This window comes from Lithobates pipiens, unplaced genomic scaffold (assembly GCF_037356315.1).
Source record: "Lithobates pipiens isolate NorthernLeopardFrog02 unplaced genomic scaffold, aLitPip1_a1.2 Scaffold_16, whole genome shotgun sequence".
Lineage (NCBI taxonomy): Eukaryota > Metazoa > Chordata > Amphibia > Anura > Ranidae > Lithobates > Lithobates pipiens.
In genome coordinates, this window is record NW_027507748.1 from 110,027,515 (window position 1) to 110,051,560 (window position 24,046).

The window sequence follows — 24,046 nt, forward strand, 5'->3', positions numbered from 1 at the left end:
GGGTTAATATCAGGGGCAATCAAAGGGTTAACTGTGTGCCTAGCCAGTGTTTTACTATACTGTGTGAGGGGCTTTTACTAGGGGAAGAGATGGAAATTATGCACAAACTCCACCCCTTCACCCCTGTCAGAACTGAGATCTGCCTTGACAAGCGGCAGGTACTGGCGATCAGCCAGTACCCACCGAACGGCTTCCGCTGTGCGTAATCACAGCTGAAGCAGCCCGGCAGAGGTGTGCTTGCGCGCCCCCCTACCCAGAAGTTTTGGATCAGGTATATAAACATGACCTATACATATACATGATGCTGGACTCAGGAGTACGCCCGCAAGTTAACCCCCTGGGAAAGCATGTCTCCCAGGGAGTTATCTGATGTGGGGAGGAGCTGAGAGAGCCGCTGAGTGACCCCAGAAGAGCAGGTTTGCGGCCACTCTGTGCAAAACTGGTAGCTGGAAAAGGTTCTAGTGTGATGTTGATGTTCAGTTGCTTCCTGGCTTCTGGACTAGGCCAAAATGATATCATACATCCCAGGAGTCATCAAATGCATTTGTTTTCTTCCATCTCGAAGAGGAAGAAGGGGCTTTCTCAGCTAAGCACATCCTTCTGCCTGCAAGCCTGACCTTGCAAAAATGTACCAGTAGCCTATACATATTGTACTGTGCATGCCCAAGATTTTCTAGGGCATAATCAAAGTAAGGGCAGATGGATTCCAGGAAACAAATGCTACACAAATCGTCTGCCATTACTCAATAATGGATGTTTTTCAAAAGTGATTTATCATCAAAATAAAGCATGGAGCTATGGATGGGTGAGTTTTCTTTGAATATTAAAAATGAATTCAATCGTGATTTTGGTTTGTGGTGCTCAGATACAGTTAAAGGGGTTGTAAAGGTTTGTGTTTGTGTTTTTTTCACCTTAATGCATACTATGCATTAAGGTGAAAAAACACCTGTCAGAGACCGGCCCCCAGCCCCCCCCCCCCCGTTTTACTTACCTGAAGCCTCGAACTTGTCCCATGGGGATGTGCCATTTTTCTGCTAGGGGGTTCTCGGCTGTTGATTGATAGCAGCACAGCCATTGGCTCAGCTGCTGTCAATCAAATCCAATGACACGGCTGCCGGGTGGCCGAGTCCTTCATTCGGCGTCTATAGACGGGGTGGACTCAGGAGTGCGCCCGCAAGGTAACCCCCCCGGGAGAGCGCATCACCCAGGGGGTTATCTGATGCGGGGAGGAGCCGAGAGAGCCGCTGAGGGACCCCAGAAGAGCAGGTTCGCGGCCACTCTGTGCAAAATGAGCTGCACAGTGGAGGTAGGTATCATATGTTTCTTTGCAATTAAAAAAAAAATACCTTTAGTGTCACTTTAAGTTCCACTTTAACAATTAGTTCACAGTTTAACAGTAATTATTTTCTTTATGTTGTTATAATTTATGAAGCTAAGCTAGCCAGTTAAACCATATAAAGGCATATAGTTGAAGCCTAACCTGTCTGGTAAGCAGTCATTTTCCTATTTTTAATATGCATTTAACCTGTTTAATTCATTATTTGTCTTCTGAAAGAATATAAGAGGATCTCCAGTGTCTGGGAATCAAGCTTTGTGCAGTTATATTTCTAGGGAGATCCTATGAGTATGTAAAAGACAGCATTCAGGTTTGTATTTACAGGCAGAGTCTTTAACTTGGGAAATTATAGAGTGAGCTTCTTTCTAACCCCTCTGAGTATTAGCATAATAGATAGATAAAGGATAATGTTGAAAAAATATGCAGCAATGTGCCACGTTTAGTATTTCAGTGTTAACAGAATGAAGGTCGTAAAGGATATATTTTGCTGAGAATCACCAGTGTGCCAATGTCTATCTACAAAGTACATAACATACCTTAAGATTATCTTTCCATTTAGCTTTCAATTTGACAGACATTTCCTATTTGTATTTCTGCAAAGCTAAAGAAATGTGTCAATACATGTAGGACTGCCAATTCCTGGAAAATCGCCAAACAAGTACTTTAGTATGACACCAGAATAGCAAAAAGCCAGAAAAGTCGACATTTCATTGTTCTGTATGATCGTGATTCCAGCACTACACAAAGGCACTGGTATGCATATTCTCCCAATCCCACACAAGTGTCAACACCTACTGTAGTGTTAATGTATGTCTTCCAATGAAGGGAATAAATACATAGGGATGAATAACTTTTCGTAAAGACTCCTCATTATTCCAGCATTATAAAAACACCTGGACATGCCAACATAAAGCCAATCAATTATAGGAATTGTTTCACCTTTCTCCCCTTTAAATAGGTCCATATTCACTTATGCTTTTATCTCTGATGACAAAACTGATGTTTTTATGTTCTCAGAACCAGTGTTGTATAGATGTGATCATTTTCGGTCTGTAAGCTGCTGATCAGGCTTGAACCAGGTATATAGGTTTATAGATGAGAACTGAATGAAAAAGGTCTTCTGCATATTTAAATCACCCGCTGATTTTTATAATATATGTAGTAATAAGGGGACGCGCTCCATCGGCAAAGCTAAAATGGCGATGGAATATATTCATTTTATCATTCTTTTTCGCGGTTCTAAATGGAGGAACATAGTGTCAGACAATACAAGAAAATATTTCTTAGAAAAGCAGAGCTTATCTGCTCCTACAGGCATTCAGCTCCTGAAACCCGCAGTTAAATGCAAGTAGGAACAAATGTAAATGAAGCAACAGCTAACATGTTTCATGAATAGAAAAATCACATTCTATTTTTTATTTTTTTTAGTTTTGCATTGGTTCTTAGGAGTCAAGTGACGTATCTCTTCCGCTCTCACACCTCCAATGCACCAGAGAAATTTTTAAAAACTTTAGTAATAATTTTGTCATTACTTAACCACTTCAATACCAGGCACTTATACAACTTCCTGCCCAGGCCAATTTTCACCTTTCAGCGATGTCACAATTTGAATGGCAATTGCACGGTCATGCTACACTGTACCCAAACTACATTTTTATAATTTTGTTCCCACAAATAGAGCTTTCTTTTGGTGGTATTTGATCACCTGTGTGATTTTTATTTTTTGTGCAACAAATAAAAAAAATAAGAAATTTTGAAAAAAAAAAAAGTTTTTCTTTGTTTCTGTTAATTTTGTTTGTAAATAAGTACGTTTTATTCTTCAATGACGGGCACTGATATGGCTGCACTGACGGGCACTGATAAGGTGGTACTGATGGGCACAGATGAGGTGGCACCAATGAGGTGTCACTGATGGGCACTGATGGGCATTCATAGGTGGCACTAATGGGCACTCATAGGCGGCACTGATGAGTACTTATGGGTGGCACTGATGGGTACTTATAGGTGGAACTGAGAGGTGCAAAGGGGTTGGAGGGAAGCTTCAGATTGGCAAAGATGTTTTTATAAAAAATTATGTAAGCAGACTGCAATTCCTTTTTAACTGGTTCCTGACCGGCGCACGGCAATGTACGTCGGCAGAATGGCAAAGCTGGGCAAATGGGCGTACCTGTACATCCCTTTAAATTTTCCGCTGTGTCATCGCGTGCATGCCGCCGCCGCGTGGCGGCCAGGACCTCCAGGGAGGAAGAACAGGGAGATGCTAATGTAAACAAGCATCTCCCCATTCTGCCTAGTGACAGTGTCACTGATCTCTGCTCCCTGTGATTGGGAGCAGAGATCAGTGATGTGTCACACATAGCCACACACCCCCATGGTGGAAACACACCACAGGACACAGGTTAACCCCTTCACTGCCAGTGTCATTTACACAGGAATCAGTGCATTTGTATAGCACTGATTGCTGTATAAATGACAATGGTCCCTAAATTTGTCAAAAATGTCTAAACTAGACTAGAAAAAGGAAGTTCAATAGCCAGTAGCCAATCGCCTCCGTCTTGCTTAAGATTGTACGTCGTTTTTGGTCCGGAAATATTTAAAACATGTTCTATTTCTAGGTCCGTCAGAATTTTTTTAAAAAAAATGTCCAATGAGACATACACACGATCGGAATATATGATGAAAAGCTTCCGTCATCCAGTCCTGTTCTCACTACATCTCTATAGATCAAGGCTACATTCCTTACATATTTTACAACCCTTTCTTTGCTATTTGAGCTTATACTATTCCCAGAGAAAAGTCTAACTGAACTTTCAGCTTAAGCTAACCACATTCTAGGTGCATCCCAACTAAAGCTGTGCAAAATCCCACAGTTCATTTTTATAAAAAAAAACAGCCACAGCCTAAGTAGAAAAGCCCGTCCCCTGCCAGCATTTTAGAAGTAGGACCCTTACTCTCTGTATGGAAACAGTGGTCTCTCTGCAGAAGCCTGGCACACCCCTCGCTAAGACAAGCCTATCACTCACTGATCACACACTGTATTAATTTGGCAAAAGAAGGGTCCGTTAAATACGATATATTTACTGTCTCCTTCCCTGCTCTCCATCCTGGAACATCCCTCCGTGTGCCGAGTGTTCTATGTACAGCTGGTGGGAGAGAAGGGAAGCTGGCGGTACTGCAGTAGAGGGGAAGAAGGAAGCACACAGGGAAGGGCCCGGGACAGAGAGGGTGATCAGTGCGCCGGGGGGGGGGGGGCAAATTACTGGAACCAATCCCCCTGCAGCAGCTGAAAGCTGGCTTCTCCTCTTCTCCCTCATGCCGGCTTTCATCTGCTACAGGGGGATCGGCTCCAGCAATCCCCTCCTACACACAGCACCAATCACCATCTCTGTCCACACTTTTTTCCACCTGTCACAGCCAGCAGAATGACATCAATTATCTTTTTAGCAGTCTGTAAGGATGGCATTCTGAACACCACTGCAAGGGTTGCATTCTTTTCACAGACCAACAATGTAGTGGGCATTTTTGTCCCTATGTCAGGATGAGAAAGGCTGACAAAGGGAGTGCATTGTTATTAGGAAGACCAATTCAGACACTTGCAGAGTGAGAAGAAGAAGTAAAGCACAAATGGGATGAGCAATATAGCTGTCCCTTGTACATATATAACTCAAATAACAAAAAGAAAGAAGGTTATTCAGATCATTATCAAAAACTGATAAAATTAGTACAAGTTTTTTTTTGCAAGGCTTATCCATAAAATATATAAAGTATAGTATACGCACTTCTAACAGAAAAAAAGTATGTCACATAACTTGGGCTGAAAGGGACCCTAGTAAGTTTTTATATGGGATAAGAGGTGGCCCTCTTAAGATTTTGTGCCATGATTCCAAAACGTTGTTTCATTTATTATCCTATTTGTTATTTCCATAATTATAGTTTTTTATAGAATTTTTCAAAAGAGAAAGTATTGCAGATTGTACAAATAATTGTATCAACTCATATAAGGATACAAATAAAAGTGTCCATGTATACAGATCTCAGGGGTGATCCATATGTCATATCAAAAGGTATTAATAGAGAAACAGAGGTCAAATATGAAGACATAAGCAATTTTATGGTATAGAAATAAGAACGGGAATTCAAATGGGTACTAATCTGTATGCAAAATACATATCCTATATGTTATTAATTTGCACATATTAAAGCCTCAAAAATGGGCCTTTTAGGAATACTTGCCTCATACCGATGCCTATGGCGCTCTTCTATGAATTCAGCATTATTGTAGAGTTTCTCTAAAAATAGAAATTTATAGTGCTAATAAATCAGTGCAAATAAATATACACAATAAAGTCTAATGCAAATTTTACATTTCAGATTTTTAATTGTATTTGAGAAGAGCCTTTTCACCCCTGTGGCCTACTATACTAAATCACCATATGTGGTTTCAGAGTATATCCTGCAAAAACTTTGGGCGACTTATAATAACTATAACTTATAATAACCTCCTAACCCAGGGATGCAACAGGAAGTGAGAAGAAATCTCTACAAAGTGAGGGGAAGTCTCCTCCAGTCACAGCACAGGGGTCCCCATTGGAGAGTTTGCCCTCAACACTTCAGGTGACAATTAACATTTTGCATTTCCTTTTACTTTCTGGCTTGGTAAGGGTTTGTGGTGATGAGCTTTTGTTTGAAACATAGAAAAGTGACGGCAGAAAAAGATTGAGCAGTCTGTTGAATCTGCCCATTATTTTATTTTTTTTGTTTTTTTTTGTTTGTTGTTTTTGTATAGTTGTGTTTTTGTTTTTTTTCGTTAACTTTGTTGTCTGACAATAGATCTACAATATGTTTATCCCAAGCATGCTTGAAGCCATTTACTGTTGACTGTCTCACTACCTCTGCTGGTAGTCTACTCCAAGCATCTACTGTTTCAGTAAAAAAATACTTTCTAATACTAGTTTTGAACTTTCCTCCAGTTAGTGTGCCCGTGTTCTTGATGTTGGTTTCATATTGAACAAAAATGGCCTTCCTGATGTATTTAAAGGTTTCAATCCTGTCTCCCCTTTCCCTTCTTTCCTCCAGTTTACTTTAAGAGGGTTTTGCATTCCTATACAAGTCTATAGCAATGCAAAACCATCTTGGAGTAGGTCAATGTAGGTCAGAAGGTGGTCAACCAGAGGTAAAATGCACTTGTTAATAAATTCAGAATGATTTTAAAAGTATCTCAAATGTAGGACACTGCCCAAATCCTGTGGACACAGGACCTAACAATGGTCACCAGGACATATTGAAAGAGTGGATCCCCCCCAACAGTGACACCGCAAAAAATAAAAATAAATAAATAAAACTTGACAAGGGTTTTAATCCTTTCCTACATTATACAAAACGAACAAAAAAAAAAGGTTGGGTTATACATATACCCTTACCCGGTTTATTAGAAGTGTCTTTGTTCCTGGGGTAAAACCAAAAACATGGCACAGAACAGACATGAAAAATGTTTTCCTGACAGGCTCCATGGCAGCATACGTGTGGGTTAGCCCCGCCTCCATCATTACCCAATAGGACCTCTACTCCAATAAATCTTTGCTCCAAGCTGCTATCCGTGTTCCTTTTTTGTCCTCCTCCATAGGACAGGTGTTTCCTATCTGAAGAGATCTTCACTACGATCAAGTCGGCCGACTATCAAGCTTTTGTTCCTCCGATAGGCCCTGTCTGTTAAGCATGGGTATGGAGTGTATGGCAGAGTACCGCTGAAGGCTTGGTTTGTCCGAAGATAAGTGCGCACGGCTTATTACCTGCTATGTAAGGTGGCCATTATCTGCCCGGTGGATCGGTGGTGTGTGCTTGAACCTGTTCGGCCAGATGATCGTTGGTGGAGTGGTGAGCTGTAAAAATTCAGTTTTTCATGGCAGCAGTGTTTATGTGTTTTCTTTTTTCTACCTGTGTCTTTTTCATATGCCAGCTGGTTCTTGTGCATAGGCGCTGACGCTTCTGCGTTCCAGCAGCCTTTCTCCCCCTGTTTCCGGGTCCAGCGCTGCGTTCTGCGCATGCGCGGACCCAAATCCAAAGCGAGGCTTGGTTCCCGCGCATGCGCGCGGGCATCTCGCGTCTGGCGCCGCTGATGACGTCATGAGCGCCATATTTAAAAACACAGTGAGAGATGTCAGAATTGGGAATGATTGCAGGAAATTCAGCGACTTCCCGGGGCCATTCTCTGGTTGGTGTAAGGTAGGTTATAATCTGCTCTGATGTATTGTTGCTCCTGTGTTTTGTATGGCTGCTTATGAGGGTCTATTGTTGTTACAGTCAGCGATCTTTAGTTATGGATGCCTCACTGCCTACTAGTGACCTGCCCGCTTGTAACAGGTATGTACATGGCTGGATTGCTGTGTATTTGTGGAGTATTCCTTAGCATTTGATACCAGCCTGGTCTGTATCTCTCTCTCTTTCTTGTATATTTCCTTATAGCCCTTCTAGGTCTGAACCGCATTACAGTGCGCATAGTCGCAGTGGATCGTCAAAATCGCACCACCGCAAATCATCGTCAAAGTCTGGTAACCGTAGGTCTTCCAGATCTGAACAACGCAGTGGTCACTCGCACTCAAGCAGAGGACCAGATAATTCATGTTGGGGCTGTAAGATGCCCATCCCATTAGACAAATCGCTCTGTGATCATTGCTTCTCTAAAGTCGCAGATGAAAGAGATGGTGCGGATCAACGCTTGGAATCTATGGTGAGAAGGGTGGTAAAGGAATCCCTGCAGCAGAGGGAAGCTCATCACGCTATGGAATCCCCCTCAGACCCATTATGTCCTTCAGGAGGTGAAGGGCTCTTACAAGAGACTGGGGAATCTTCTCAAACAAGCCACCACTCTGTGCTCTTGTCTGACAGCGAATCGGATCCAGAGGATCCAGGAGTAGGATTTGATTATGCTTTAGTACCTGCTCTTGTCAAGGCAGTGAAAGAAGCTTTAAAATGGGAAGAACCCACTACTTCTCCCCTCTCCAAACAAAGAAAGTTTTTCAAACAACTCAAAAAGGAACGGCAACATTTTCCTTTCCTATCTGAATTGGGAGAAATCATTACTGAAGAGTGGAGCAAGATTGATAGGAAGAGCTCCATGCAATCAAAGGTGTCTAAATTGTACCCCTTTAAGGAGGATGATGTGAAGCACCTTGAATCAGCTCCTCTGGTAGACGCAGCACTTATGCGTTTAGTCAAATACGTGACTCTCCCTTTGGAAGACACGGTATCTTTCAAAGATCCGTTAGAGAGAAGAATTGACTCAGATCTGAAAAGAATTTATCTAACTTCAGGGATGGCTTGTAAACCAACTTTGGCTTTAGCCGCAGTCTCAAAGGCTATTGAAACATGGGCCGACAATGTTGAAGAGTTCTTGAGAGGTATCTCAGTGAATACGGCTAAAGACTCTCCTATTCAGGAGATCAGAATGGCATCAGCCTTTTTGGGGGAGGCATCTATTGACATTACCCGCCTTCTGTCTCGGGGTATGTTGGCAGCAGTCTCGGCACGCCGTGCTTTGTGGCTCCGTCCCTGGTTGGCGGATCCAACATCTAAGCAGGCATGGTGTCGTATACCATTTGAGGGAACCTCCTTGTTTGGTAATAAACTAGATAGCGCCATATCCCGGGCCACAGGTGGGAGGTCTGGGTTCCTCCCTCAAGACAGACGTCTTCAAAACCAAAAACGTATTTTTCCAAGAAGGCAGACCTCGGATCGCGCTAGAGAAGCACGCAGTTATAGACCCGGCAGGGAGTTCTCTAGATCTTGGAGGTCCAGACAATCCTCCCTTAAGAAAACCTCAAAGGGGGCTTCCACAGGTAATCAAGATTCTACCAAATCTTTTTGAAATCGGGCCCGCTCAAACATGTCAGGTGGGGGCTCGCCTTCTTCACTACCGGCATGTTTGGGCGGCCTCAATTCAAGATTATTGGACCGTCAAGACGGTTTCCTCGGGTCACAAATGGACTTTCATCAACACTCCGAGATTAAGGTTCGTTCCCACAACAATTCCAGGCTCAGAGGAAAAGAAACAGGTCCTATTGACCTACGTAAGTTGTTTGCTGGATCAAGGCGCAGCTGTGCCCGTGCCGGAAGACGAACGTGGCGAAGGCATGTATTCTCCTCTGTTTATGGTTCAGAAAAGAAATGGCGCATGGAGGCCGGTGATAGATTTGACCCTCCTCAATTCCTTCATTCGCAAGGAAAAGTTCAAGATGGAGTCTCTTCTTACAATCCAACAGTCGGTGCAGCTAGGGGATTGGTTAATCTCAATCGATTTGAAGGACGCATACTTTCACGTGCCAGTAGCAAGGGATTTCCAGCAATTTCTCCGTTTCGCAGTTGGCGATCAACACCTCCAGTTTACCTGTCTCCCATTCGGGTTGACAACATCTCCTCGGGTCTTCTCCAAGGTACTCCTAGCGATAGTAGCTCTTTTACGAGTCAAAGGAGTTTGTCTCCATCATTATCTGGACGATTTGCTCCTATTATCTCAGGACAGAGATCAAATTCTGGAACACAAGAGTTTAGTCATCTCCACTCTGCAGACGTTTGGTTGGCTCCGGAACCTAGAGAAGAGCCATCTGGTTCCAACTCAAGTGATCGTGTTTCTAGGGGCTCAGTTCAACACATTAAAAGGCACTATCTCCCTGCCGGAGGAAAAAATCAGTGTGATCCGGGACAGGATTCACAAGGCTTGGGAATCATCTCATCTTTCGGCTCTACAATGCTTGAAAGTGATCGGCACAATGACGGCCACCATCCCTATGGTGAAGTGGGCCCAGTGGCACACTCGTCCCTTCCAGAAAGGGTTTCTGCAACAGTGGGACTCGTCCAATCAAACACAGCGCATACGCCTTACACCAGCGATGAGGATGTCTCTCCTCTGGTGGCTTCAAGGGAAGAATCTACGCAACCATCATTCGATAGTCCCCATTTCCTGGGTAATAGTAACCTCAGATGCCAGCAACAAAGGTTGGGGCGCTCATTGCCTTACGGAAGTAGCTCAAGGAAGGTGGTCGTTCCCGTCGCGGTGTGTGGTCTCCAACATCCTGGAGTTGAGAGCAGCCTTTCAAGCACTCATAGCATTTCGCCATCTGGTGGCAGGGTCGTCAGTAATGTTAAGACTGGACAACACAACTGCGGTGGCCTATATAAAGAAACAAGGAGGGACTCGCAGTTGGTCTCTATTACGAGAAGTAGAACCGATAATGAACTGGGCTCAGAAGAATGTGGTCAACATTTCTGCTGTATACATCCCAGGGGTCCAGAATGTTCAAGCAGATTTTCTGTCAAGGGTCAAAATAGACAACAACGAGTGGTCCCTTCACAGGGATGTCTTCGAGTGGCTTCTGACTCTGGGAGTATCTCCAGAGGTCGATCTGTTCGCTTCGCCGTACAATCGCAAGATGCACAGATACTACTCGAGGTTCAGGGATCCTCAGGCGTTCGGGATAGATGCTCTCACGGGTTGTTGGAAGTTCCAGAGAGCCTATGCCTTCCCTCCAGTTCCTGTAATCCTACAGTTCCTTCGGAGGCTCAGAGGGGAGAAGGTGGAGATCATTGCGATAATACCATTCTGGCCCAACAGGCCTTGGTTTCCTCTGCTGTTGCTCCTCAGCTATCAGGATCCAGTTCCCCTGCCTCTCAGGCCAGATCTACTGTCTCAGGGCACACTGTTACACCCGTGCCCATCCTGTCTACACCTCAGGGCATGGTTCTTGAGAGGGGAAGGCTAGAAGCTCTGGGTTGCCCAGAAGAAGCGATTCCAACCCTTCTTAGTGCCAGACGGAAGAGTACCAATAAAGTGTACGAACGTATATGGGCCAGTTCAAGATATCTTGTCTTTCCTTCAGTCAGGGTTAGACTTGTCTCTGGCAGTTAGTTCTCTTAGGCCGCGTACACACGGGCGGACTGTTCGCCCAACCTTGTTCAGCAAACAGTTTCATCAAACAGTCCGCTCAAAATTTGCATGAGCGGACTTGCCCACACACGAGCGGACTGTTTGACGAACAAGGTTGGGCAAACAGTTCGCTCAACTTTTGAAATGAACGGACTCGCCCACGTAAGGAGGAGGCAAATCCGCCCATTTCGAGCGCGTGTACAGGTAGGCGGGGCCCGCGAAGGAGACGTCGCGGGCTCCGCCGCCTGGAATGGGCTTAAAGGGGAACCCCAACGCCGAAAAAAATCGGCGTGGGGGTTCCCCCCAAGTCCACACCAGACCCTTGTCCGAGCACGCTACCCGGCCGGCCAGGAAAGGGGGGCGAGCGAGCGCGCCCCCCCTCCTGAGCCGTACCAGGCCGCGTGCCCTCAACATGGGGGGTGCCTTGGGGAAGGGGGGGGCCGCGCGGCCCCCCCACCCCAAAGCACCTTGTCCCCATGTTGATGAGGACAAGGGCCTCTTCCCGACAACCCTGGCCGTTGGTTGTCGGGGTCTGCGGGCGGGGGGCTTATCGGAATCCGGGAGCCCCCTTTAAGAAGGGGGCCCCGGATACCGGCCTCCCACCCTATGTGAATGAGTATGGGGTACAATGTACCCCTACCCATTCACCTGTGAACTAAAGTACAATAAAAAACACAACACAGAGAAAAAATATTTTATTGCACAGCTCCGGGGGTCTTCTCGCCGGACTCCTCCGCTATGTGTGTGTAGCTCTTTTGCTAGCGGAGGAGTCCGGCTTTCTTCCTCCCCGCCGCCAGCCTCTTCTCCCGACTTCGGGGGTCTTGTCCCCCTCTTCGGTTCTTCTGCCGGGCCACCGCGCCTGGTCCGGTGGCCCGGTCTTCTGTCGCCGTCTTCCGTTCTTCTGTCGCCGCCTTCGGTTCTTCTGCCGGGCCACCGCGCCTTCTTGTAGCTCTTTTACCGGCGGTGGCCCGGTCTTCTGTCGCCGCTGTCGTCGCCGCCGCCGCCGCCTTCCGTTCTTGTTCTTCTTCTTGTTCTTCTTCTTCTCCTGGAGATGTTGACTCGACGAGCTCTCCGGCCGGAATGCCAGAGCCGCGCTGTGCGGTCACTTATATAGTGACAATGGGGCGGTGTCACATGGTATATGTCACATGGGTTGGTCACATGGGTTGATGTCACATGGGGACTATGACATCGTAAGGGGGCGGGGTCACCATGTGACCAACCCATGTGACATATACCATGTGACACCGCCCCATTGTCACTATATAAGTGACCGCACAGCGCGGCTCTGGCATTCCGGCCGGAGAGCTCGTCGAGTCAACATCTCCAGGAGAAGAAGAAGAACAAGAAGAAGAACAAGAACGGAAGGCGGCGGCGGCGGCGACGACAGCGGCGACAGAAGACCGGGCCACCGCCTGTAAAAGAGCTACAAGAAGGCGCGGTGGCCCGGCAGAAGAACCGAAGACGGCGACAGAAGAACGGAAGACGGCGACAGAAGACCGGGCCACCGGACCAGGCGCGGTGGCCCGGCAGAAGAACCGAAGAGGGGGACAAGACCCCCGAAGTCGGGAGAAGAGGCCGGCGGCGGGGAGGAAGAAAGCCGGACTCCTCCGCTAGCAAAAGAGCTACACACACATAGCGGAGGAGTCTGGCGAGAAGACCCCCGAAGACCCCCGGAGCTGTGCAATAAAATATTTTTTCTCTGTGTTGTGTTTTTTATTGTACTTTAGTTCACAGGTGAATGGGTAGGGGTACATTGTACCCCATACTCATTCACATAGGGTGGGAGGCCGGTATCCGGGGCCCCCTTCTTAAAGGGGGCTCCCGGATTCCGATAAGCCCCCCGCCCGCAGACCCCGACAACCAACGGCCAGGGTTGTCGGGAAGAGGCCCTTGTCCTCATCAACATGGGGACAAGGTGCTTTGGGGTGGGGGGGCCGCGCGGCCCCCCCTTCCCCAAGGCACCCCCCATGTTGAGGGCACGCGGCCTGGTACGGCTCAGCAGGGGGGGCGCGCTCGCTCGCCCCCCTTTCCTGGCCGGCCGGGTAGCGTGCTCGGACAAGGGTCTGGTGTGGACTTGGGGGGAACCCCCACGCCGATTTTTTTCGGCGTTGGGGTTCCCCTTTAAGCCCATTCCAGGCGGCGGAGCCCGCGACGTCTCCTTCGCGGGCCCCGCCTACCTGTACACGCGCTCGAAATGGGCGGACTTTCCGAGCGGGAACAGTCCGCTCATTTCGAAAGTACAGCGGACAAGCCCACACACGGGCGGACTGTTCGCTCAAACACAGTTTCAGCGGACAGTTTTTCGGAATTTCCGAAAGACTTTGTCCGTCCAACTGTCCGCTGAAACTGTCCGCTGAAAGCCCACACACGAGCGGACTGTCCGCCCAAACACTGTTCAGCGGACAAGGTTGGGCGAACAGTCCGCCCGTGTGTACGCGGCCTTAGAGTACAAGTTTCAGCCATTTCAGCCATTACAGGAGTTTCGTGGGCGAATCATACCTTAATTCAACAATTCTTTAAAGGAGCCATCAGGCTTAGGCCTCAAAAGAGGCCCAGGTTTCCCAAATGGGACCTTCCGTTAGTATTGGACTTTCTTTCTGATTTTGGGAAAGGTTTGGATGCTCCCCTGTCTTTAGGAGATCTCACTATCAAGACGGTGTTTCTGGTGGCAATAACTTCAGCCAAAAGAGTGTCGGAAATTAGGAATCTTGGGTCTGTTGAACCATTTCTAACTTTCTTTCCGGACAGAGTGGTCCTGATCCATATGCTTGGGTCAAATCCAAAAGTTACATCAGTATTTCATGAAAATCAGGAGATCGTACTACCTACGTTTAGAATGTCAGACAACCAAGAGATTCATCCCCTGGATGTTGGTCGCACCTTGAAGCAATATCTGGACGCTACAGCCTCGTTCAGACGAACAGACTTTCTTTTTGTCCTTCTCCATGGCAAAAATAAAGGGATGCGAGCATCAGTAAGATCAATCTCATCTTGGGTGGTCCAAACGATTCAAAGGGCATACAAGGCAAAGGGCATGGTTCCTCCTGAGGCAGTGATGGCTCATTCGACTCGGGGCATCTCGACCTCTTGGGCAGCAGTTCGACATGTCGCACCAGAAGTTATCTGTAGAGCAGCTTCCTGGTCTTCAATTAATACTTTTGTTTCCCATTATTGTGTAGAGCCAGCTGGTCTTTCTTCTGTTAATTTTGGTTTACAAGTATTGTCAGTGGACAATGAAAAATAAAATTCTAGTTTCTTTGCTCAACATTTTTAGCCCACTCGGGTGTGTTTGGCGAGTTATTTCCCACACGTATGCTGCCATGGAGCCTGTCAGGAAAATGGAAAATTTATATCAAATACTTACCGTAATTTTCCTTTCCTGATGGGCTCCATGGCAGCAGGAGTTCCCTCCCAAATGTTGGAGTAGGCTAGTTACGGAACACGGATAGCAGCTTGGAGCAAAGATTTATGGGAGTAGAGGTCCTATTGGGTAATTATGGAGGCGGGGCTAACCCACACGTATGCTGCCATGGAGCCCATCAGGAAAGGAAAATGACGGTAAGTATTTGATATAAATTTTCCATTTTATACTCAAAAGAAAGCAGAGAACAAAGCTCAGATTTCCCATGGGTGACACTGCTTGCTGTCACAGTGAATACGATTTTGTGCACTGCACGATTCTTCTTCCATTTTATTTCAAGAATTAAACACATTTCAAACATGAAAAGTATAACTAACATGCAGGTATTGCAATTTATGTGCAGCACTGGATGAGAACAGAACACTACAAAGAGGACAACCACCAGAGAATTTAAAGCTAAACTCCAGGAACTTAAAAACACATAGATTAATGAATGTATTTATTCATTATAAATCATGGAATGGTGTTTTAAAAGTAACTAGTACCTTCAATTGACTTAACATCTGCCACTGGTAATCTGAGTGGGGTTGATTAACTAAAGGCAAATAGGATGCTCACTTTGCAAGAACAATTACCTTAATGAATGCAAAGGTTTGCAAATAATATCCAATTTCATGCATGGAAAATAACAAAATAATATTTTTGCTTGCTTGTGATTGGCTGATGGAAGTCGACAGAGACTCGCCTTGATCATAAGGCCCCATTCACATCTCAGCGTTTTGTAGCTTGAAGCCTAAAGCTCCAAAACTCTGGAGGAGAAAAAATCTATTATGCCCCGTACACACGAGCGGACTTTTCAACCTCCAAAGTCCGTCAGACCGAGTCCGTCAGACTATCCGATCGTGTGTGGGCTGCAACGGACTTTAGCTTCGCAAAAGTCTGACGGACTTTAGAAATGAAGCATGCTTCAAATTTTCCCGACGGAACTCCGCCGGACCCGGTCCCCTTCGAAAAATCCGCTCGTGTGTATGCTACTCCGACGGACTAAAACCGACGCTAGGGCAGCTATTGGCTACTGGCTATGAACTTCCTTATTCGAGTCGGGTCGTACGTCATCACGTTCGAATCCGTCGGAGTTTAGTGTGATCGTGTGTGGCCAAGTCCGTTCGGCCGAAAAGTCTGTCAGAACTCCGGCGGAATTCCGGCGGAACTCCTTTGGAAGTCTGTCGGACATAAGTCCTCTCGTGTGTACGGGGCATTATTCTCTATGAAGATGGTTCACATCTCCACTCCATGTTGCCTAAATCCAAACACTTGAAGCTCAAAAAAGTTCTGGAGCTTTTTTTGTAGCTCAATTCGGGCAGATTTGGGCATTTTTCTACTTTTTACATTAGTGATCTTTTGACCTGTACAAAATCTTGGCAAAAACGCAGTGAAATCACTTAAAAAACGCACAAATTTCTGCGGGAAAACTAAACGTTCAGGTGTGAATGCAGCCTTAAAGTGGTTGTAAGCCCTCTCATATACCTAGTGAAGTGAATAGCTTCAGAGGATACACAGAGATGAAACAAAAATCCTCCTACATAAGTTTTACTTGTTTATCAAAAGTACTGATTTTAGCTAAAACCCTTCTGCATTTTTTAGTATCACAGAGGAGTTGGTGGAGAGCTGCAGTTCTGCAGTTAGAGGTCTGAGACACTGTGTGAGAGCTGATTGGAGGAAGGGAACACACAGCAGAACTATGTTCTGAATAGACAAGTTGTGTGCTGAGCTCTCCTCCCCATCACAAATTTGATCTCATGTGTTGTAAAACTTATCAGAAGTGTGATGCTGATAGCAGAGGAACAGAGCCCCAGAGAGAAATAACACTTAGGCCGCGTACACACGCGGGGACTGTTCGCCCAACTTTGTCCGTCAAACAGTTTCGGCAAACAGTCCGCTCAAAATTAGCATGGACGGACATGGCCACAAACGACGTACGAACAGTTTGCTGAAACCGTGCGCGATGACGTGAACGGCACGTACGACGGGACGAAAAATATGACGTCCTATACACTGCATTATAACTTTCGGCGTGTAAAGCCTTTCTGAGCATGCGCGGAACTTAGTTTGTCGAACAAGCCTACACACGAGGGAACTGTTCGCTGAAACAAGGTTTCAGCGGACAGTTTTTCGGAAATTCCGAAAAACCTTGTTCAGCGGACTGTTCGCTGAAACTGTCCGCTGAAAGCCCACACACGAGCGGACTGTTTGCCGAAACACTGTTCAGCGGACAAAGTTGGGCGAACAGTCCCCGCGTGTGTACGCGGCCTTAGAGCTTTGGAGAGACACACGAAAACACTACAGATATATGTGCTTTGTTCAGATTCCACGATGGAGATTAACAATGACTTTAAGCTAAAGGAAAATTCCCTTGCAAAGTGAAAATCCTCCTTGCCTGACTCTTTTGTCTGTAAATTTCGGGATTCAGAAATATAAATCCTTTAGCAAGTAAATTGCTACCATATATGAATTTTTGTGACTTTTTTTTATTGCTATCTGTATCTTTCTGCCCCCAGTGATACCTACTAAAATGAGGGGAGATGAAGGGTGCCACATACAGCACAGCAGACCTTTTAACACTTCCTTACTTTGTACAAGACAAAAAAAAAAGTATGGGCTACAAATGAGCTTTATAAAAACCATACAGAATTTTGGTAATGTGGTTACATACTTAGGACAGAATCATCGGCTGTAAAAACAGTCTTTCTCTTCCCCAACCGCATTGTTCCACCCATGTCACCTGGGTTGTGTTCAGGCATATCAATGATCTAAAAAGAGCCATAAAAAGAAGACATGATGAACAAAAATGCATTATATTAAGACTACTATAAAATAACAGCATTTTCATATTAATTTAGCTTGAATATATGACATATAACATGTAATTTCATGGCCAGCCCTGATCGGCATCTAATAATCTTCAGAATAAACAGTCATATAAATCCAGTACCAGTTCTACTGGCACTAGACATATGAGTCTGCTTTTTCATTCTTGTTCTTACTTACCTCTCTATGACCTTCGGTGTAAAAATCTCCTCTGTTGCTGTCTGCATAGTAACTTTATTAAATAGAATGGGAGCATACTACCAGCATCTCTACAATAGAAGTACAGCTTAATTTAAAGTGGTTGTAAAGGCAGAAGGTTTTTTTTTAGCTCCAATTTTGTTAGTTTTATAAGTAATGCAAGATTCACAGAAGTGAAAGGTTACAGATATAGAAACATTATTTCCAAGAGCCTACAAAGTTAAAGCGGGAGTCCGCGTTTTTTTTTTTTTTTAAAAGCCAGCAGCTAGAAATACAGCAGCTGCTGACTTTTAAAATAGTGCCACTTACCTGTCCAGCGCGCCCGCGATGTCAGCACCCGAAGCAGATCTCTCGGGTTCATTTCCCGGTTCCCTACTGCGCATGCGCGAGTCGCGCTGCACAATAAGGATGGACCCGCTGCCTCTGGGATCTGTGTGTTTCCCAGCAGGCAGCGGGGGACTTTCGGAAAGGGGCGTAATCTACGCCCCTTTCCGCAGAGAGCTATCCCGGAAGTGGGTGCAGATACCTGTACTGTACAGGTACCTGCACCCCCCTGAAAGGTGCCAATTGTGGCGCCGGAGGGGGGGAGGATTCCAATGAGCGGAAGGTCCACTTTAGGGTGGACCTCCGCTTTAACAGATATATAATAAACATAGTAGGCAATACATTTAGAGTTTACATCATATTCTATAAATGCACAATAGGTAATGCATTCTATGCATTAAGAAAAAAAAAAATCAGTGTGCAGCAGCCCCCCAGCCCCCCTAATACTTACCTGAGCCCCTTCGTGATCCAACGATGTGCACGAGAGTCTGGGCTCTCTGGGCACTCTCTATCCTTATTGGCTGAGACAGCAACAAGGGCCATTGGTCCTCGCTGTCAATCAAAGACAGTAAGCCAATGAGAAGAGAGAGAGGGGCAGGGCCAAGCCACGGTCCAGTGTCTGAATGGACAAACAGAGCAGTGGCTCAGGAGCGAGCCTGTTCCGGTGCCCCCATAGCAAGCTGCTTGCTATAGGGGAATTTGGCAGGAGGGAGGGGCCAGGAGCACTGGTAGGGAACCAGAGAAAAGGAGGATCGGGGCTGCTCTGTGCAAAATCCCTGCACAGAGCAGGTATGACATGTTTGTCACTTCTTTTAATATCACTTTAAGTTTATGGAGAATTATTGCTCAGGAGCGGTAGTCAATAAATGAGATGCACTGCACTGAGAATACAAATACCTCAGGCTATCACAGTGATTAAGAGGCTATTATGCACTGGTTTGGGAAGTGGTTCAGAATGGGGGGGAGGGGTGAAGGGGGTTTGTTTTTGTTTTTCCTCAAAGTGTAGCTGTCTATTTAAAGAGAACCTACCATGACAAAATCATGGAGGCTATCATTGCTGACTACTGCTTCTGAACGTGCTAATTGCCTGTTTGTCGCGTTGATGCATTGTCTTCAGTGCTATCTGAATTACCCACCTGGAATTCGTACAGATATAAATAATTCTGCCAATTCTCTGACACGTATTTATGATATGCTTATTCTGGGTCAGTGACCTAACAAGTAATGATGGTAGACACAGAAAGGCAACAAGTATGTTTACAAGAAGTAGTACAAAAGTGGTAGTAACGGCGCTCTCCTACTATTAATTGTACCTGCAGGAGGCTTACCTGCTATTGATTGCACTTAATCTTAAAGTGGTGGGTGTACCGATAAACAGTGTGACTAAAGGCTGCCTACGTGACAATATCTCACACCAAATAATATTATGATATTGTTATAAAAATTTTTTGAAACAACAAATAAATTACTGCCAATATGCGTAAAGAAACCCTGATTCACATTATAAGAACTGCAAAATAACTTATTGCAATATTAAAAGTGCAAATGTGTAAAAATTACAATAAAAAGTGCTATGTGCTTAAAAAGTGCAAAAAAGACATCAATATCAACTATGAAAAAGTGCTACGTGCTACTACAAGTGTCACAATATATAAATCCAGTCTTTTCTATTAAAAAATCGCTAAATGAAAGAATGCGATTTTTTAAAAACATGCGATTTTTTGAAATCGCTAGATGAAAATGTGTAATTTTTGAATAGATGAAAAAAGTCCAGCAACAGAGAAACCAACAATACTCCAATAAGAGAGTTCTTCTTTACCAAAAAGTGCCAAAGTGCTTCACATCCCCAGTGAACTCCTGGATTGCAACCGGTGCGATTCGTATATATAAAGACAATAGTCCGCACTCACCAGCTCCCCCTCCCCTTGGGGGGTTAATGCGCCTTCACAGTGTAAGCCCCTGTGTCGCTGTGCAGAGCTGGTCCGGTTAATATCCAGTAATAGTCCACTAATTTTTCCTCATTTAAAAGCAAAAAAGGCAAACATAGTGTAATCCAGCTTTTAAAATCCCGTTTTTATTAAGTATAAAAAGCTACTCACACTTTAGAAGATAAATATTGCGTCTCAGTAAAATGTACGCCTCAGCGTGTTTGAATTCACAGCCGCCGCCGCTATGCGAGAGGGCATACACCTTAGGCCACGCCCTACGTGTTTCGTCATTGGACGTCGTGATGAAACGCGTAGGGCATGGCCTAAGGTGTATGCACTCTCGCATAGCGGCGGCGGCGGTGAATTCAAACACGCTGAGGCGTACATTTTACTGAGACGCAATATTTATCTTCTAAAGTGTGAGTTGCTTTTTATACTTAATAAAAGCGGGATTTTAAAAGCTGGATTACACTATGTTTGCCTTTTTTGCTTTTAAATGAGGAAAAATTAGTGGACTATTACTGGATATTAACCGGACCAGCTCTGCACAGCGACACAGGGGCTTACACTGTGGAGGTGCATTAACCCCCCAAGGGGAGGGGGAGCTGGTGAGTGCGGACTATTGTCTTTATATACACGAATCGCACCGGTTGCAATCCAGGAGTTCACTGGGGATGTGAAGCACTTTGGCACTTTTTGGTTAAGAAGAACTCTCTTACTGGAGTATTGTTGGTTTCTCTGTTGCTGGACTTTTTTCATCTATTCAAAAATTACACATTTTCATCTAGCGATTTCAAAAAATCGCATGTTTTTAAAAAATCGCATGCTTTCATTTAGCGATTTTTTAATAGAAAAGACTGGATTTATATATTGTGACACTTGTAGTAGCACGTAGCACTTTTTCATAATTGATATTGATGTCTTTTTTGCACTTTTTTAAGCACATAGCACTTTTTATTGTAATTTTTACACATTTGCACTTTTAATATTGCAATAAGTTATTTTGCAGTTCTTATAATGTGAATCAGGGTTTCTTTAGGCTCGGTTCACACAGGGGCGACTTGTCCAGGCGACTTCGCCGCCTGACAAGTTGCGCCCCGTTCTGTACTACGGAACCATTCTAATAGGAGCGACTCAAGTCGCTCCGACTTAGAAAAAAGGTTCCTGTACTACTTTTGCGGCGACTTGCAGCCCCCCCCCCCCCCCTCTTTACCACTAGGGCTTTGTTTTTTACCACTAGGGTTCTGTTTCTTATCATTAAGATTTTTGGATTTGGTTGTGTTTTTCACGTGTTGGTAATTACATATATTTTAAATAAATTAGGGTCCTTAGCGCACCTTACCCCCCCTTTTTTATAATGTTTACAAGAAGACCCGCAATGACAGCCTCCATACTTCTCTTATGACAGGCTCATTTTAAAGTCAGCAACTCACAAAGTGGGGAATCCAGTATCAAGAAGAAGGCAGCCCTGGACCCTGCACCTTTAAATGCAAGTCAACAATTACAGTTTCCAAATTCTTGCCATTGTATAATCAATCTAAGGTACTAACATTACTTTAACAGTCATTTCACCAAAATGAATATTACAAGTATGGGTATATGCCGGAGTATTACTTATCATGTTATATTTAGGATAGTGATGCCCACGGCAGGAGAGCAGACTTTGAAATTCAACCACAAATGATTGACCCCTCCAGGATTTTTACCACAACTGACATATCACTTAAACCTACCTAGAGAGGGGATTAAGCAGCAATATGTCATTTGTATCTTCAAATAAGCCCCAGGCAGATGTTTCTCATAGTTAGCTTGTCACTTGGTGATCTGATAGCTCTGCATAGGTGAACCAATGACTACTGACATTGAGGCAACTCATTACTACATATAAAACAGGCCAAGTCACTGCAAATAAAAAGGCTGGTCAGAACAAAATAATGTAATTCACAAAATAATATATATGATTTAGGTGCAGTTAGATTGTAATGAAGCCGGTCTAAAATAAAACTGGCACATCTCATTTATAGACTAATAAATCTTTTGAAATGAAAAGCATTTATGCCTCTCCAACTGTATGTCATACCCTGATATCCCCGCTGCTAAGATCTGCTCCCACCACTAGGGAAGAGGTTTGGGTTCGCTACTACTATGGGTTCACGATGAACCCGGGATTTTCAAATTTCGTAAACTTCTGACCAACAACTTTGCAGATGTACCACCAGAAATAACAAAAAACCCATAGTGCAGTGCATAGCCTTTTCCCCTGGTCTGCTGAGTCACAACAGCCCCAATTTTGAAGGAATAGATAACCCAAGCCCCTTTCTATTAGAAAAGTGAGCTCACAGCAGCTATATTGTCAATGTGTGTTGGAACTGTTATACACACGACCGGACTTTGACGGACTTGGTCCGGCGGACAATCCGATGGACTTTGCAGCTGAAGTCCACCGGACTTTCAAACAAACGGACTTGGCCACATACGATCACTCCAAAAGTCCGACAGGTTTGAACGTGATGACGTAGAATAAGGAAGTTCAAAGCCAGTAGCCAATAGCTGCCTAGCGTCAGTTTTAGTCTGTCGGACTAGCACACAGACGATCAGATTTTTCAATGGGACTTGAGTCCGTCGGAAAGATTTGAAGCAAGTTTTATTTCTAGGTCCACCGGACTTTTGGGAAGAAAAAGTCCACTGGAGCCCACACACAATCGAATTGTCCGACGGATTCCAGTCCACCAGACCAAGTCCGTCAAAAAGTCTGGTCTTGTGTACGTGGCATTAGGGACAGCTGGTATTTCTGGGGAAGGAGCTGTTATTTTTTTTTTCTTTGTTAATTCCGGCATTAGAATATGTTCAGTGTGGAAGAGCTCATGCTTGCCATGACTTTAAGAGTAGCTTGCTTATTAGCCCTATAGATAGCCAGATATGAATAATAAGACTTTCATGTGGTTCCTGCAAAGTTTGAGCAATGATCACAAACCAGACCTTGGCAGCTTCACTCATCCCTACTCAACACAGTCACTGTACTGACTAGATGAAAGAGAGAAATGTTTGGGGATACACTTGTCCTTTCCCCCAGGCCCTTCTCCCTTGGAGCACAGTCAACACTTTAATTACAAGAACAGTTATTAAACAGCTTTACACTCGTGAAGAACACACTGTGCACCAAATGAAAGTGACTATGCAAAAAAAGGAGACCTAAGCCACACACTATTTGTTTATTTTTTTTTTTCAGCCCGCTAAGCTTAAGTCTGAAGGGCTCAGGAGGAACCGCTGTACTAACTATTCAATGATAGTACATGGATCGCTCATGCTAAGCTATTGTCATCTGAAAGGGGGGTCCCCCCCATCAGAACACACCGACCAGCGCTCTCAGCCATTTGCTGAGAGCACTGATCTGATGCCGATCAGCAGACCTTCTTCTGTAATGCTTCTTCAACAACCTTCAACTTAAACTGTCGTATACACTGGCCAAATGTTGGCCGGTTTCTATTGAACTGGCTGATGCCGCCCGATATTTGGCTCCTGTGTATGGCCCTTTAATGGACAGAGGCCCCCAAAAGACCTATATGACCACTCTGAGGGAGTTAAAAGTCTTAATAGCTATGATTAGAGAGGTTATGCATACAAAATATTTATAGGCGAGCGGCATAAAAAAGCCACCATTAACTAAAACTCACATGTCATCTCACCTACAGTCTGCTAGAAGGTACTTGGAAGACTGAAGTCAACGGGAAGAAGGTTTTATGGCCCGATCAGAACAAAATGTAGCTTTTGCCATAAGACTAAACTCTTATGTTTGTTATAAGGCTGCATTCACATTTTTGCATAGCGGGAACTGCTGGTAATTTTGTTTGAGCGATTTGGACGCGATTTGGTGTGTCACCTAGGGTCAGCTCATTAATTTGAATGGAATGCCCTATGCATGTGTGTCACCTGAAAAGAAGCTCCTGCTCTAATCCGGGCATCAGGTTTCACATGATTTTGGTGATTCTGCCTGTGATTCCAAAATGTGAAGTGTGAATGGAGCCTAATACTGTATATCATGATAAACACACCACCTGTCAGGGAAGGCATGACCCTGTAGCAGGAATTGCACGACAGATGTGCACATT

At 44.9% G+C, this 24,046-nt stretch overlaps 1 protein-coding gene across 7 annotated transcripts in view; it reads right to left on the reverse strand.

Annotated features, from left to right (window-relative positions):
* Window positions 1-24,046, reverse strand: part of CTPS2 (CTP synthase 2) — a 453,041-nt gene that overhangs the window by 148,842 nt on the left and 280,153 nt on the right. For all 7 annotated transcript variants that reach the window (XM_077480253.1, XM_077480248.1, XM_077480250.1 and 4 more), the window contains exons 15-16: window positions 17,333-17,429; window positions 5,570-5,625 (exon numbers count right to left, since the gene is read on the reverse strand). In XM_077480253.1, the coding sequence (XP_077336379.1) occupies window positions 5,570-5,625; window positions 17,333-17,429 (153 nt within the window). The remainder of the gene's footprint in view (window positions 1-5,569; window positions 5,626-17,332; window positions 17,430-24,046) is intronic.